At 43.6% G+C, this 16,513-nt stretch overlaps 1 protein-coding gene across 3 annotated transcripts in view; it reads left to right on the forward strand.

The window, feature by feature from the left end:
- KIAA0232 (KIAA0232 ortholog) overlaps positions 1-15,493 on the forward strand; it is a 109,398-nt gene extending 93,905 nt beyond the window's left edge. For all 3 annotated transcript variants that reach the window (XM_048848934.2, XM_048848937.2, XM_048848935.2), the window contains exons 7-9: positions 8,487-8,595; positions 11,782-11,879; positions 12,846-15,493. In XM_048848934.2, the coding sequence (XP_048704891.1) occupies positions 8,487-8,595; positions 11,782-11,879; positions 12,846-13,025 (387 nt within the window). In that variant the 3' untranslated portion in view covers positions 13,026-15,493. The remainder of the gene's footprint in view (positions 1-8,486; positions 8,596-11,781; positions 11,880-12,845) is intronic.
- Positions 15,494-16,513: the final 1,020 nt, after the last annotated feature.

A 16,513-nucleotide genomic window follows, 5' to 3' on the forward strand; every position in this document is an offset into this window, starting at 1 on the left:
GCCCCCCCCTAGCAGCAGCAGAAGGTATGGGAGGGGTGAGGGCTCTGGCAGCGCTTTCCATGAAGCTGGGGAGCTCCCCAGAAGCGGTGACATGTCCCTCCCTCACTCCTAGCTCCATGCACTGCCTCTGCCTCCAGGCACCGCCCCCGCAGCTCCCATTGGCCATGGTTCCCGGTCAATGGGAGCTACGGGAGCAGCACACGTTGCTAGGAGCTGAGGGAGGGACATGTCGCTGCTTCTGGGGAAACACGACGAGCCGGGCCGGGAGCCTGCCAGCCCCGCTAACCCACCCCCCTTCTCTGCAGCACCAGCAGGGGTCCCAGGCCACCTCCTCCCCAAGATTTAGTCGGGTATATAGTAAAAGTCATGGACCATGAGTTTTTGTTTACTGCCCATGACCTGTCCATGACTTTTACTAAAAATACCCATGATTAAAATGTAGCCTTTCTCATGATATAGTGCATGACCATCCATGATGTGTTCATAACAGTAACTACAACAGTAGAGCGCAGTGTGGGATCCATCCTTTCAGACAGAGATGGTGGGCGTGCAGTAAACAGAGGCCATTGAAAAATGTTGTGAAATGCAGTCGGAAGCCCATGGAATGCTGGGACAGAAAGAACTGCATCATGGGACATGCCCAGGATGCACTGCGATCCACTCCACCTTCCCACAAATCCTAGCTGCAAAATGTGGCGAGTACCACAATGGGATAGCTACCTGTAGTTCATTGCTATCAGTGTCAATGCTAGAACACCATCTGTGGATGTGTTCTGCCAGCAGAGGGCGCTTAGTATGAACATGCATAAGCATTGTAATTATACTGGTTTCTGATTGTCGGCTTAACTTGTGTCGACAAAACTCTCTAGTGTAGACAAGACCTCAGTATGTTTCCCAGACCTGAAGAAGAGCTCTGTGTAAGCTTGACAGAAGTTGGTCCAATAAAAGAAATTACCTCACCCACCTTGTCTCTCTAATTTACTATTACTACTGAATCTAAATGGCAACAAATCTTTTTCATGAGAATGTGGTCCTGCAGACGCTTCTGCGTACAGTACTTTCTTGTGTGAGTAGTTCTGTTGATTTCAGTAGGAATATACACTCAGTAGTAAGTATTCCTCTTCGAGTGTTAGCTCATGTCCATTCCATGTCAGGTGTGTGTGCTTGCCACATGTACTGGTGCTGGAAGTTTTCCCCCAGTGGTATCCATAGAGCCAGCTCTAGCGCCTTCCGAAGTTGCACGCCTATGTGCCAGTATAAAAGGCGCCGCTGGCCCGCCCCCCCCCCCTTCAGTTCCTTCTTACCACCAGTGATGGTGCTGAAATGTCCATACCAGTGGTCTTTCCTATCTTTTTTCAATAGTGATTTTAGTGTATATAGTTACTTCAGTGTAAGTTATAGATAGTCCCCGAGGGACTTAGCCCAGGGATGGGGCATGCCCCGGTCCCCAGGCTTCAAGCTGTGCAAGAAGCCCGTGCCTGTCAGTGATCCCCATCAGAGCTGCTGAAGTACTCTGGGAAGACCCCATACGTGACAAATGCAGGATCTGTAAAGGATTCAAACAGTGCACTAAGAAAGAGTGGGACAGCAGACTTAGAGCGCTTCTGCTGGAGTCAGCCTTCACACCGGCCTCCGAGCAAACCTGCTCAGACTTGGCACCGAGTACATCGGCGTCTGTAAGGCGTGCCCCTTCACCGTCGACGACCTCACGGCATTCATCCCAGTCTCCGGTACCTGCCAAGAGACATAAGACGCATACAGGAAGAGGGCACGTCCCAGTATCCTGCAAGGGGAAGGTGGGGGATGAGCCGAGACCTGTGCTGGGCTGTTTATCTTTCCCAGAACTTGTTGAGGCAACAGCCACATCCAGCAGACTGCCAAGCATGTCCCAGGACCTGTCTCTGACCCCTGGGAGCAGTAGGGGTGTCCAACACCTGACAGTACCGTCTATGCCCAAAGCATTTCAAGCAGCCAAGGACATTGTTCCCTTGCTGGTGATGCTGACACCTTATGAAGGGCGGTCCTGGGACCTCCCATTGGTACTGTGGGTGGTGGTCTTGTCTAGAGGCAAGCTGGTGATGGGGCCCCTGTAGCGATCCCCATCCCCACGGCACCGCGCTGGTCACCAGAGTCTCATCAGTGATCCCTAGAGCCATGCAATCAGTTTTCAGAGACCCGATACTGCTCGCTGAGTTCTTGGCATCAGTTCCTCCACAGTGGTCCCCAGAGGCACACCGCCGGTCCCAGGAGTGCTGCCACCGATTCCCTGAGCAGTGTCATTGGTCGCCAGACATATGGCATCGCTCCATGGAACCGCTATACTCCTCCCCAAGCACTAAACACCAGGCCTCTCAATACTGTGACGAAGCAGAGACAGCAGCAGCACCGCCCTGGTCACCGAGGGAGGACCCTTGCTCTGAGGGCGAGGAGATTGTTATGCCCAAGAGCAAGGTGTACCCTGCATTGCCAGTGGTTTTCTCCAGGCCTGTCAGCAAGCACATGGCCACAAGGTTCTGGATCCCCTGGGGATTTCTCCCTACCCTGGGATCCCAGGTACAACGCTCAGTCTCTGGGGCCTCAGAAAGGTGGTCAGCAACGGTATACCGCCTGCTTCCTGACTCAGACGAAGGTCCAAGGTGCCCAAGTGCCTCCACTAGCCTCGGACAAGGCCGCCCTGACTGGGGAAGTGGAATTGGTACCTCCCCCCCATTCTGGCCTCTTCCTCACCCGATGAGGCAGTGGTGGGACCATCTCACTCAGTTCCACAGGAGGACTTTAAGGCACACCAAGAATTACTTAAGCGTGTGGCCTCAAACTTGGGCTTAGAAGCGGAGAAACTAAAGGAGCCCACGGACACCCTGTTTGATATTTTGGCAGCAGCGTCCCCATTGAAGGTCGTCCTTCCCATCCATGAGGGAGTCCTGAAACTTGTCAAGGCCTTATGGCAGACCTCCTCCTCTCTGCCCCCTATTTCTAAGCGCACAGAGAGAAAGTACTATGTTCCTGCCAAGGGCTTTGACTGTCTGTACTCTCATCCCTCCCCTGGGTCCTTAGTAGTTACAGCTGCCAATGAGAGAGAGAGACTAGGTCAAACCAGTTCAACCCCCCAAAAAAGGAGGCAAAGAGGCTAGATCTTTTTGGCAGAAAAGTTTATTAGACTTCCAACTGCGCATATTGAATCACCAAGCTTTGCTGGGGCGATATGATTACAATGTGTGGCACTCTATGGCCAAGTTTGCTGATTCTCTGCCGCAGGAGTCTAAACAGGAGTTCTTGGCCGTACTTGACAAGAGCAAGACTGTAGCCAGGGCCTCCCTCCAGGCAGCCTCAGATGCTGCTGACTAAGCAGTTGGAACAAGACCATTGGCCATATCCATGAGACTGGCATCGTGGCTGCAGTCATCTGGCCTGTCTGAGGAGATCCAACCATCCATCAGGACCTCCCCTTACATAGATCAGCCGTGTTTTCAGAACAAACTGACAGCAGGCTGCACAGACTAAAAAGATTCTAGGGTCACATTACGCTCCCTGGACCTTTACATTCCCACAGCCTCAAGGAAACATTTCAGGTCTCAACAGCCTCAAGAGATTCAGGGGCCAGGCCAGGCTTGAGCCCTATAGAAAAGAGGACAGGGGCTACAAGCGCTGCCAGGGCCAACCACCGGCCACATCGACCCAATCAGGCTCTAGCTGCCACCCTCGTGGGGAAAAAGCAGGAATTTTGAGGGTGCACCCAAGGGCAACCTCCCAGTCTAAACCCAGGATCCAACCCTCCCCCTCTTATTTTCAGACTGGCTATTGCCCTCCCTTCCTGCTTAGACTGTTATAACATCAGACCAGTGGCGTATACCCTCCAATTTATTTCCATTCCTCCTTCCCACCCTATATCTCCATCCCTTTTCAGGGACTCTTCTCACGAGCAACTCCTTGTCTAGGAGGTGCAAGCCCTTCTATGGGTGGGGGCCATAGAGGAAGTTCCCAAAGAACTAAGAGGGAAAGGCTTTTACTTCTGCTACTTCCTGATACCGAAGGCCAAAGGGGGTGTCCGACTCATCTTAGGCCTACGAGGCCTCAACAAATACCTCAAGAAGTTGAAGTTCTGCATGGTCTCTCTGGCCTCCATTATCCCTTCCCTGGATCCTGGGAACTGGTATGCCACCCTTGACTTAAAGGACGCATACTTCCACTTTTTTATGTTCCATGGCCACGGAAGGTTTCTACGGTTTGTGGTTGGAATGACTCGCTACCAGTTTGCAGTGCTCCTGTTTGGTCTACAGCACCAAGAGTGTTTACAAAATGTATGGCAGTAGTCGCAGCCTACTTCAAACGTTAGGGTATTCAGATCTACCTGTACCTTGACAATTCGCTCATCAAGAGTCACTCGAGGGCACAAGTCCAACGCGGCGGCGTAGTACTATGAGCCACCTGCCAAGTGTTGGGCCTGTTAATAAATGAACACTAGTCCCGGTACAAAGAATAGAGTTTATCGAAGCAGTCCTTGACTCTACCCAAGCCAGAGCTTTCCTACCAGAAACCAGATTCCCAGGGATGTCAGATCTGATTGCCCGAGTCACGACTTACCCACTCACCACAGCCCAAGTATGCCTCAGACTTCTGGGGCACATGGCAGCGTGCACCTATGTAATACAGTATGCAAGGCTACATCTCAGACCCCTACAGATGTGGCTGGCGTCAGTCTACTCTTCAGGCAAACATCACTTGGACCTCACAATACCACCGCAAATTCTTACCTCCCTAGCATGGTCAAACCCGCACCATGTGACAGAAGGGGTTCCACTTGCGACTCCACATCCCTGGTGTCTGATGCCTTGGACTTGTGGGCAGCCCACCTCGGTACACTCAGGACCCAGGGCCTATGGTCCCAAGAGGAGCTGTTGTTACATATAAACGTCAGGGAACTCAAAGCCACCCATCTGGCTTGCGAAGTGTTCCTTCCCCAACTGTGAGACAAAGTAGTGCAGGTATTTGTGGACAACACAGCATCGACATTCTATGTCAACAAGCAAGGGGGAGCACAGTCATCAGCTCTCTGCCAAAAAGTCCTTCACCTGTGGGACTTCTGTATCCAACATGCTATCCATCTTGAAGCCTCGCATCGCCTGGGGGTCCAGAACACTTTAGCAGGTTGCCTCAGCAGGTCATTCTTTTCACTCCACTCTCCACCTGGATGTCACTGGGACATCTTCCAGAAGTGGGGAACTCCCCAGCTGGACTTATTTGCTACCAAACAAAACAGAAAATGTCATGGGTTTTGTTCTCTTCCCGACCTCAACAGGGGCTCGCTTTCACATGCCTTTCTCCTGTCATGCATAGGCAACCTGATGTACGCCTTTCCACCAATGCCTCTCATCAACAAGGCTCTTCTGAAGATCAAGAGGGACAGGGCATGAGTCATCATGATACCCCTGGCATGGCCTCACCAATACTGGTTTGGCATGCTTGTGGACGCTTCCAAACAGCCCGAACCTGCTCTCGCAGGACCACGAACCATTGCTGCACCCGAACCTTGCCTCCCTGCACCTGACAGCATGGATGCTGCATGGCTAAGCGTCGAGGAGCAGGCTTGCTCCAGACATGTCCAACTTGTTCCTTTAGAAAGTAGAAAACCCTCTACCAGGACTACTTACCTGGCTAAGTGGAAGCGCTTCCCCTGCTGGGCATCTGAATGGAACCTCTCTTCGTTTGTCATCTTTACAATCCATCTGAGAATATCTGTTCCATCTAAAGCACCAAGATTTGGCACTCTCATCGATCAGGGTACACCTGGCAGCCTTCCACTCTCACATCCAGAGCAGATCAGTCTTCTTGCAGGCAGTGATGATCAGATTTCTCAAGGGCCTGGAAAGACTCCACTGGTCCGTGATCTGGTCCCCCCAATGAGACCTCAGTTTAGCCCTATCTAGGCTCACTGGGCCTCCTTTCGAGCCATCGGCATCCTGATCACTTCTGGACCTATCATGAAAGGTTGCTTTCCTCATAGTGATCACTTCTGCGAGATGGGTCTCTGAGATAAAGTCTGTAACCTTAGAACCCCCTTAAACAGTGTTCTATAAGGACATGGTTCAGCTGCACCTCTACCCAGCCTTCATGCCAAAGGTGGTATTGCAGTTTCATGTCAATCAGGATATTCTCCTGCCGGTGTTCTTCCCAAAGCCACAGAACTTCAACGAGGAGAGGCATTTGCATGCTCTGGATGTCGGACATGCCCTGGGTTTCTACCTTGAGCGAATCAAGCCTTTCCGTAGGTCATCTCAGCTTTTCATTGCAGAGGCTGACAGGATGAAGGGACTCCTGGTGTCTTCTCAGAGTATTTTATCCTGGATCACCACCCATGAGTAGGCAAAGGTCATACCTTCGCCAATAATGATAGCTCATTCAACAAGAGCACAGGCTTCATCAGCAGCATTCCTGGCTCATGTTCCAATCCAGGACATCTGCAGGGCCGCAACATGGTCATCTCTCCATACTTTCATGACCCACTATGCCATCACTCATCGGGCCTGAGATGAAGCTGGCTTTGGCAGAGCGGTGTTACAGTCGACCTGTCCATGAACTCCTGGCCCACCTCCAGAGGCACTGATTGCGAGTCACCTGATGTGGAATGGACATGTGCAAGCACTCGAAGAAGAAAAAATGGTTACCTACCTCTTGTAACTGTTCTTCAAGATGTGTTGCTCATATCCCTTCCTTGACCCACCCTCCTTCCCCTCTGTCGGAGTTCTGACAAGAAAGAATTGAAGGGGAGAACTGAAGGGCCCCTTATACCAGTGCATATGTGTGCAACTCCAGAGGGCACAAGAGCCAGCCCTACAGATACCACAGGGGGAAAAACGTCCAGCACCGGTGCATGTGGCAAGCATAGACCCTTGAGATGGAATGGACATGAGCAACATCTCTCGAAGAACAACAGTTACGAGAGGTAGGTAACTGCTTTTTTCAGGATTAGGCTCCAAATTTGTAATTACCACTTATTGTTATTACCTTTTATTCAGCTGAAGGATGGACAGAGCAACTTGTTCACATTAGTGAATTTTTTCCTATTTCATGATCTTCAGCTTTACATAAAAGTGGAATCTGGATGTCGAGCCAGTGTTGACGTTAGAAATATGGCTCATATAAAAACTACACAGGCTAACTTCTTGAAAAGGCATTACGTAAGATTCACAAGCTGTCACAAAATACAAATGCTGTTACTACAAATCTGATTACAGAATTGCAGAGTCATGCCTGTTTTGGCAAGCTTTCAGTATCTCAGCCATGTGCATTTGTGCTACAGGAACTAGTCTGTGGTAAACATAAATGAAGCATTAGAATTAAAAAATAAAAATTTGTGACATTTTTATTAATGGATCAAGATTTTTTTAAACATAACTGATTTTTTTTAAAGAAAGATGGAGTCGTTTTATAACCAAACTGTCACTAATGAACTCCTTAACAATCTAGATGTCCTTCAGTGTATTCAATTGATGGCACTATTGCTACATCCACTTTCGGAGGCATTAGAGAGCAAACATTAGGAGGCTAAGATCGTGTCTACAATACAGGTTACTTGGGTATAACTTGCATCGCTCAGGGGTGTGAATAATCCACACACCTGAGTGACATAAATTAAATGTGTAGACAGTGCTATGTCGGTAACAAATCTTCTCCCACTGACATAGTTACCATCTCTCAGAGGCAGGAGTTAAGCCACCAGAAGAGCTCTCTCCTGTGAGCTTAAGAGCAGGGGTGGGCAAACTTTTTGGCCCGAGGGTCACATCGGAGTGCAAAACTATATGGAGGGCCAGGTAGGGAAGGCTGTGCCTCCCCAAACAGCCTGGCCCCTGCCCCCCTCAGAACCTCCCACCCATCCAACACCCCCCCCCCTTGTTCCCTGACCACCCCCTCCTGGGACACCGCCCCCTATCTAACCCCCACTGTCTGTCTCCCCCCGCACCTCTGCCCTATCCAGTGCCCCCTGCTCCATGTCCTCTGACCGCTCCCTGAACCTCCGCCCCATCCAATCGCTCCCTGTCCCCTGACTGTCCCCTGGGACTCCTGGCCCCCTTACCCTGCTGCTCAGAGCAGCATATCTGGCAGCCATGCCGACCAGCCGGAGCCAGATGCACTGCCCTGCATGAGCACGGAGCCCTGCAGCGCAGAGTGCTGCCCACGCGGCGGCATAGGTGCGGGGTAGGGAGAACAGCGGGGGAGGGGCTGGGGCCAGCCTCCCCGGCCAGGAGCTCAGGGGCCAGGCAGGATGGGCTGTAGTTTGCCCACCTCTGGCTTACAGTATTTGTGGTGGAGATACTCTAAGTGCTGTAGTGTAGATGTAGACTAAGAAAACCCTTTTCCAGTATAATCAGAAATTGTACCATGTTATTTCCATAGCTTGACAGATTGTTTTCAAGAGAGACCCTTTGCCCTTGGGTGTCAGAGTGCCTTGTTATTTATGGGATATTAACATATGATTATTGTCTAAACAGTTTCCTATATTGAACACTGATCTGCAAACAACGAGTGGCAGCCAGGAAAAGCAGTCCTGGTGGGAAAAAGCACTCTATTCTCCCCTCTTTCCTGCATCACAGTGTGAAGGTAAGAAGATACCGTTCTTGAACTAAGTGTGTTAAAATTGCTTACTTTACAGATGACCAGAAATAGAACTACCAGCTATACATAAAATTAATTTGTTTTTATTATAAATGCTAATTTGCGGGATAACAGCAACACGGTCAGATTAAATCACATTTTTAATAAACAGATCTGCTTATCCATATCACTGATAACTTTGGATTTATTTAAAATGAAAATATTTTTTAAAAATCCTTCTACATTTTATGCCAGTTTGTTCACTTCCCCCCCACACACACACTTTGGACTATAAAATAGATGTCAGTTTCACTTCTGTTTCTATTTATTTTCTAATTATATTAACACAGTGCTGCAGTGTTTGGATTGCTCACACAAAGGGGAATGCTTTATTTAAAAAAAATAGGGATTTCTTAAAGATCTCTGAGCTGTAAGAACTTGTCTTTTGAAAAACTTACATTTGGGGCCAGAATTGACCTGATACCATCCCTTTAACATATCTGATTTTGAGAGCACTTCACTAAATTTTGGTACGTTTGTCAGACTGGGTATGTTTGTAATAAATTGTCGGACTGGATTTTTAATAAATTCAGACTTTTTTTTCTTTGCTCCAAAATTTTAAAAAACTTTGGATACAATTTGAGATTGCCTAGTAGTCAATTGTACTTATTGTAGACTAAATTGATTCAGCATTTGGGGAAGTAGTGGTAGAGGCCACAATAGTAGCAAGGAGAGAAAGTTAGTTGTCAAGGAAGTAATTGTAATTTGGCCTGAGATGCTGCAACAGAGGGTCTGGCAGGAGGGCCACAAGGCCTTTGTTGACTTGTGGTTGGAGAGGAAAGGTTGCTGATTGATTGCCCTTCATGAAATTGCATATTGAATACGTTATTCAAGGAAAAGATGGTACATCTCTCCTTTTGGGGACTGGATTTGATTTTGGCCTCCATTAATGTGTAAATAAGGTGTAATTTTTTAATGGTGAGTAATTAACCATTGGAACAATTTACAAAGGATTGTGGTGGATTTTCCATCACTGACCATTTTAAAATCAAGATTGGATGTTTTTCTAAAAATCATGCTTTAGGAACTATTTTATTCTATGGCCTATGTTATAAAGAAATTCAGACTAGATAATAATAGTCCGTTCTGGCCTCGGAATCTTTGAATTGGGGAAGGAATGGTTAACAATCTTGGGATTTGACAGGGTGTTTGGGGGGCTGCCAAACAGATTCTGGGACCTCCTGTTGGCAGGTGCCTAGTGAAAATACTTGTTCTATAGAGGATCCATTCCCTGATAAACTGGAATTGGAAGCTGATTAGGAGAAAGCATCTCCTCAAGAGGATGGGGCTGGGGCTGCAAATGACTTGTACATCGAGGAGACAACAATGGATGTTGAATGACATGTGAGAGAACTTGGGTTTCTGTTTCTCCTGTAGGAGTGTTGACATCACATAAAGCACCACCACAATTGGCACTTATTGGCAGTTTCTTGGCATGCTCAGGAGAGAAGTTAAGGGATTGAAATAGGCCTGGAGACTGAACTATTCTCCCATTGTTAGTACTAAAAAAAAACAAAAACCTCTATGAATACTTTACATTTATTATTTAATTTCTTAGGAGTGGTAAGAGAATTTAGTCATTCTGTAATTTTTAATTATATTTTGTAATTCTTAGTAATGTCTCATATTTAAACACTATGTAGCTGAAGTTCTTAAATCAAATTATCTAACATTTTATTGGACTTCTTATAAGAACTTAGAAAAAACAATACTAAGTAAGTTGGTTAATTGTTTGTTATTAATTACCAAATATTACTATATATTACTTGCAGAATGCACAAGTTATTTTAGAGAGACAAGGTTGGTGAGTTAATATCTTTTAATGGACCAACTTCTGTTGGTGAGAGAGGCATCTTGTCTCTCTGATATCCTGGGACCGACACGGCTACAACAACACTGCATACTCATTTTTTTTTATTCTAACATTAAATTACTCATTTCAAGTGTTCAATGCCCAGTAGTAAAAAGTCACATTTCAGTATAACTACAGAATTATTGCATAACAGCAAATAAATGGAGTCAGGGAAACAGATAACACAACAGAGCTTAATCTTGAACTACACTGTGCTACAGCATTGTACACATACTAACCAATGCAGCTACAGTTGGACCATCGCTAGCCGAGAACTCCGTTAAGCAACCTTTGCTAGTACAAGTTATGGTCACAGACCTACTTTTCAATTTGTTTGATGAAGATGGTGTCAATCCGTCTAGAGTTCAAAATGTTTTTAAAATATATTAATGTAATTGTGTTAACATAAACATTTTTGGAAAAACCTCTAGCTGTATATGTGGTAACTCCCAGCATTCCTCTAAGTGAAATTTACCTGTTTTTCACTGCCACCTTCTGGTGAGCTGTCATACCAACTTTAGTGGTAGAATTTATTTAATCTGAGGAAGAGGGAAGACATAGAAAATATGGGTGAAATCCTGCTTCATTTAAGTCAATGGCAAAACTTCTGTTCCGTTAACTTTAGTGGGGCCAGGGATTTCATCCTATCTATATAAAATCTGACATTAGCTCTTACAGAAAGCATTAGTTTTTAAAGAGATCAGTCTTTCACAGAGTAGATAGCTGTACCCAACTATCTATGGTTTTATACATGCAAGACCTACTCTGATAAATTTTGAAGTAACCCCAGTGGACCAAATTGAGATATTAATTAATTAGGTTACAGTAATGCCCAGTGGTTCCAATCAGGATCAGGGCTTTGTTGGGCTAGATTTTTTACAGACAGAGGTAGAACTGGTCCTAAACAGTTTACAATATCAGACATTAAAAATGTATGAAGAAATTTCTAACCAAAATGGGAAAAAGTGATTTAGTCATTTTATAATATGTTACTTTTTACAGGTTTTTAGTAATTAAATTATATTTTTCTCTTTTTTAATGTAGTGGTGTCCCTTTGAGGTAAGGTTTGAGGGCACTCTGGTGAGGTGAAGTGCATTGTACTTCAGTGTTTAAAGCTGTCAAACCAGACCATTTCAGTTAACACACAACTTAGATAGATAATTCTGAAGAAAACTTATTAGATGTTATACATTTTAGTGAAATGTAGATAAACTTGTTTCTTAATGAGATTTTCCTCCTCTTTTTTTGTCTCCTCCATTCTGAAACAAAAACACCTCAAGAATGTTACACAAATGCCAAGGGAGAGAATGGTGTAGGAGAATACCCAGATGTAAAGGAAGTTCCCAACAATGAAGAACATCTTTTAGATTTTAATATGGTGAGTGATTGATTTATTTTTATCCTCTGTCATCACAATATTTGTGGCTGGCCCCAGTTATATTCCAGACTACAAATTCTGATTTTCTCCACATTTTCATTTTGAAGCCACTTTCTTGCCCTGGCATTCTTTGCAAACTCCTCGCTGTACTTACCTGTCTTTTGGCCAAGAGGGTGGAATGTAAGCCCTCTGGGATGATTGTGAATTGATTGGTCAGATTTGCTGGAAGAGTGCTGTATTTTTTCTTCACAGAGCTTACTTCCAGTAACTAGGGTGGGACAGTGTGCTCCTGTGAACCACACACAGCCACTGTTATGGGGAGTTAACAATATGCATGTTGAACTTTGTGTCCTTCTCATAAGTGACAAACTACTTATTTGGTGAATGGTACTTTTGCAGTAGGAGAAAATGCCTTTTGTCCCAGTTATTGCTACATTTCACTTTTGCCAGAGATGATACTCCTCTACTTAGTGAATTGCCCAGTAGGGCATATTATGTAGTGCTGCTAACATCTAGATTTTGCACTCGACATACTCCTGTAAGATCATTGATGCAACTGCAAATACGATGTGTTTCCAGAAGTGCGGCTTGATGAAGACAAACTAGCATGATGTGAGACCTTAAGATTTGGGAATGACTTGGAGAGTCACTCTCCAGTTAGCAGTGATAATAATGTACTCAGAATAAAAATGTGGTTCAGAAATTGGCAAGAGAGTCAGAAATGGAAGACTTCGAATGGAAGGGTGGGTGAAAAAAAATGCTGCCCTCAACCTGGATTTGTCATCACAGCCCAACCCTCGCTATTCACATCTAAGTTAGAAAGGGGAAGTGGGAACTGTAACTCTGAATAACTGTGGCATCTTTCCCCTAACATAAAAAATAAATTATAAAATCTGCCAGCTTATAAATAGACAAATATGTTTTGTTTTCCACTGTACCAAATAAAGTGTCAATTTAAATCCTTAGGTCTCTTCTGTTCATGAAGCAAGGTGTGCAGATGATAGAAATTCTGGAGCAAAACCAAATGGCTTCAGGAAGAAAATATACTCCAGTGATAGCTCCAGCTCTGAAGAGACAGCTTCAGAAGGTGGAAGTGAATGGGCTGATCCTTGTGAGGAGGAGCTTTTTTCTCGAACTCACCTATAAAACTGCAGAATACAACAAATGATTTAAAAGTAACATGAGATGGAAAACTGTCCTTCCTGAGGGTCTGTAGCTCTAAAACAACAACTTGAGTTTCCTCTTCAGTTAACGGATTCAGATATGTATTTATCTTTCTCTTCTTGCTTATTTTATAGTTAGGGACATAACTGTCCTGTTGAATATTTTACTTTCTCCAAACTGTTAAATTCTTGGCTATTTGAACTAGATTAGATTGTGTTGTCAAATCAAGAATGGATGTGCATGTGCTTGTCTTAGTGGTACCACTGCTTTTTTGCATCTTAACTGCAGTTATTGTCATTCGTAACTGTAGCCCTACCACTATTACTATCTTATTAGCATTGCAGTGTCTACAACTACTTCTGCTATTCAGAGACTTTAGCTTTTGGCACATTTAGGATTTGTTCTTTGAGAACAGGGAGATAAATACTAAACACTGTAATCTATCAGTGCCTTTCTGAATGCAGGAGAAAAGCATGAATGACTTGTCCAGTCTTCATTCAGTAACTCTCATAACTTTGAAGTAGGAACAACAGGGTTGTGCTTTAGAGACTTACAGAAACTGTGTTTTCTATCCTATGATTTTCCCCTCCCTCCCCCCATCCTGCAAACCAACACTGAAGATGCTATGGTTTGTAGTCTTCTTGCTAACTGGAAAAGCCAAGGATTTTTGTAGGTATGGAGGCAATGTGGGTTTTTTTTTTCTTTTTTTTTTTTTTTCTTTTTTTTGTCCTTTTTTAGTGACCTGCCATTATAAGGTAGAAGTATTTAAAAAAAAAAAATCCCACCAAAAACCCCCCAAACCACTGGGGTTATGTGGGGATTGTTGTAAACTTTGTAACAAGTAATAAGGATTTTGTCTTGTTGCAAATTATTGCATTCATGTAACCTGCAAATGCATCCTATATTGAATTTGAGCCTGATGACTAAAACTATCTAAAATGCTCAGAATGTTCAGTGTTTTATATGCAAAAGGTCAGTGCTTCACTTGAAAGAAATCCTGTGGCTGCTGCAGTTAGCTGCTGTTGTGGCTGTAATTTAGTAAATCTTGTAGTTCATTTTGTGTTCCTGAGAGAATGTTAGGGGCAAGTTATGTGTGTGGTGGGTGGGAGGGTGGGAGGGAAGTGATGACTTACAACATACATGTGTGATTGCAGTAGTGATTGTTGCTTTACGTGACTTGCTTTTAAATTTTATTTTGTTAACCTAGAAAGTGAATACATCATCAAGTTGCATCTGTACAAGACTATCAGCTCCTTGTGCTTTTTAATACATTATGCAAAATTTATAAGCCAGGAGGAGCAATATTTGCAAAACTAAACATCCTAAGTTTTTACCAACTAAGTTTTTAAAAAACTAATCTATACAATAGCAGCATGTCTATAACATCAGGAAGTGCAGAGAGTCTAGTACTGACTTGAAAAAGCTTAACCGTTAATTTTGACAGGCAATAAAAACTCCTAAGAATTATAGCTGTTTGAAATATGATCTGAACGGGCTGTGAAATATGTTCTGTGGCAGGGAAGTGAATTGAATAACTGGGTTTTGTTGCCTTTTCTTAATTGATAGTACAAGAATTAAGATCTGCTGTTATAAAACCGTGCAAGGCTGCATGTATCCTTTTTGCTGAAACCCTTACTTAATTGGCTTTGTTTGTTCTTACCAGGAAAATTTTTCTGATCCTGCTATTAAACTACATATTCTTAGGGTTTATATTCATACAACAAATCTTTTGACACTTTAAACTTTTTTAAATTTTTATTTATTTGCAGATTTTGGATAGGTTTTTATGTATTTTACTTTCTTCTGGAGCTTCCTTAAGAGGTTGTGTAGCACCTGCACTGAAAACTATTTATCTGTAAACATGAAAGTAAAATGAACTTAACATGTAAATTCCTCAAATCACTACAAGGACGAATGGAATAGAGCTTCATTCTAGAATAAAAAAATGACCAAATGAACATATTTCAAACACAATCTTTAGCTCAGTTTATATTCGATAGAGCTGCTTTTTTAGTAAGAAAGGGCTCAAAAACAACAAAGGTGTTGACTTTAATTACATTGTGGTGTAATATTCCAGCACCTTTGGGGAAAAATAAAATGGTATATAATTGAGCTTGGGCAATAACAAATTGTCTGTACTTGTTTTCATAGTTTAATGGCTAAAGCTCTAAAGCTTTCAGTGAGAGAGTTGAGGTGTGGTTTTTAGTTTTTCTGTATGGATAGAGACACAAAAAAGCATTAAAGGTTGGCAAACGCTGAACTGCACTGTGGTATGAAGCGCATTGCATATCCATAGCACTGAAATATCAGTTTTCCATTCCTGGGCTGAAATTTGTTTCTACTGTTTTGCTTCAAGTGGTTGTATTTGTTCTGATTTCATGTACACCAGAGTAACTGATTTTGTTTTCTTGTGGGGTTACTTAACACCAAATAAAAATATAAAAGGACAATTGGATGGCCTGTGTGTATTCTTTTTGCTTTAGTTAAGATATATAATTCTCATTCAAATTTGAACATACAACACTTAGTAATTAAATATTTTGAGGTAGAGGACACAGAGTGCAGATATCTAACACAAGTCCTCTTTCCATCACTATAATGTCTTTCTGCTCTGTCCCTGTGTTTTAGTCTAATTGAGACAAATATGCACTGCATGTGTCATTAAAATCTTTGGACCCTTGAACTTGTCTCAGAAAAAAAAGAAATTTCAGAAGAGATGAACACACATCAGAATTCCTGCCTAATTACTATTGTAGAAAGCGTCATACCCTTAGGTTTAAAACAGTGAGAAACCTGTTGTTGAGAGAAGATACTGGATCACTACAAAGAGAATAAGAATAATCAACTGGGAAACACTAATCTAACCTCCCTGATCAGTGAGATTGAGAATTTTTTACATAGCACTGGCGGATGAAAGACAAGGTTTTGTTTCTTCCCCCAACCTAAACTCAGCCATTCAGACTCAGAATATATTTGATTTGTAGAACTATGGTGAATACGATTCTCGCTTTTTGAAAACGATTAATCTCAACCAAGTGCCTGAAAGTGAAGTAGAAACTTCTCTTGTGTGTCAGCTTGAACTACAGAGCTAGGATTTTTTTTAAATTTATAACTGTGGATATAGGAAATTTAGTTAACACCTAAACTAAATGGCTTCATTTTCACTGATCTCAATAGGGCATATAATACCCATGATCTATAGATTTCCTAAGTTTGTAGCTCAAACACACAGAGCATAATGAAAAGTGTAACTTGGCCCTCCACACAGAATGAGTCTGACTTTCCTGGACTAGACAATGTGGAAATAGTACAAAAATACACACTTAGGTATGTGAGACACATCCGTACAAAATTTCTTAGAGAAAAATATTTAATGGATGGTACCTGTTTTGCGGAGTGCCAGTGTCTTGGTCATTTTTTCTCAATGACAGTTGTTTTCATCTCTATGTATTTAGATAACTCAGCTCCTA

This window comes from Caretta caretta, chromosome 4 (genome assembly GCF_965140235.1).
Source record: "Caretta caretta isolate rCarCar2 chromosome 4, rCarCar1.hap1, whole genome shotgun sequence".
Classification (NCBI taxonomy): Eukaryota; Metazoa; Chordata; order Testudines; family Cheloniidae; genus Caretta; species Caretta caretta.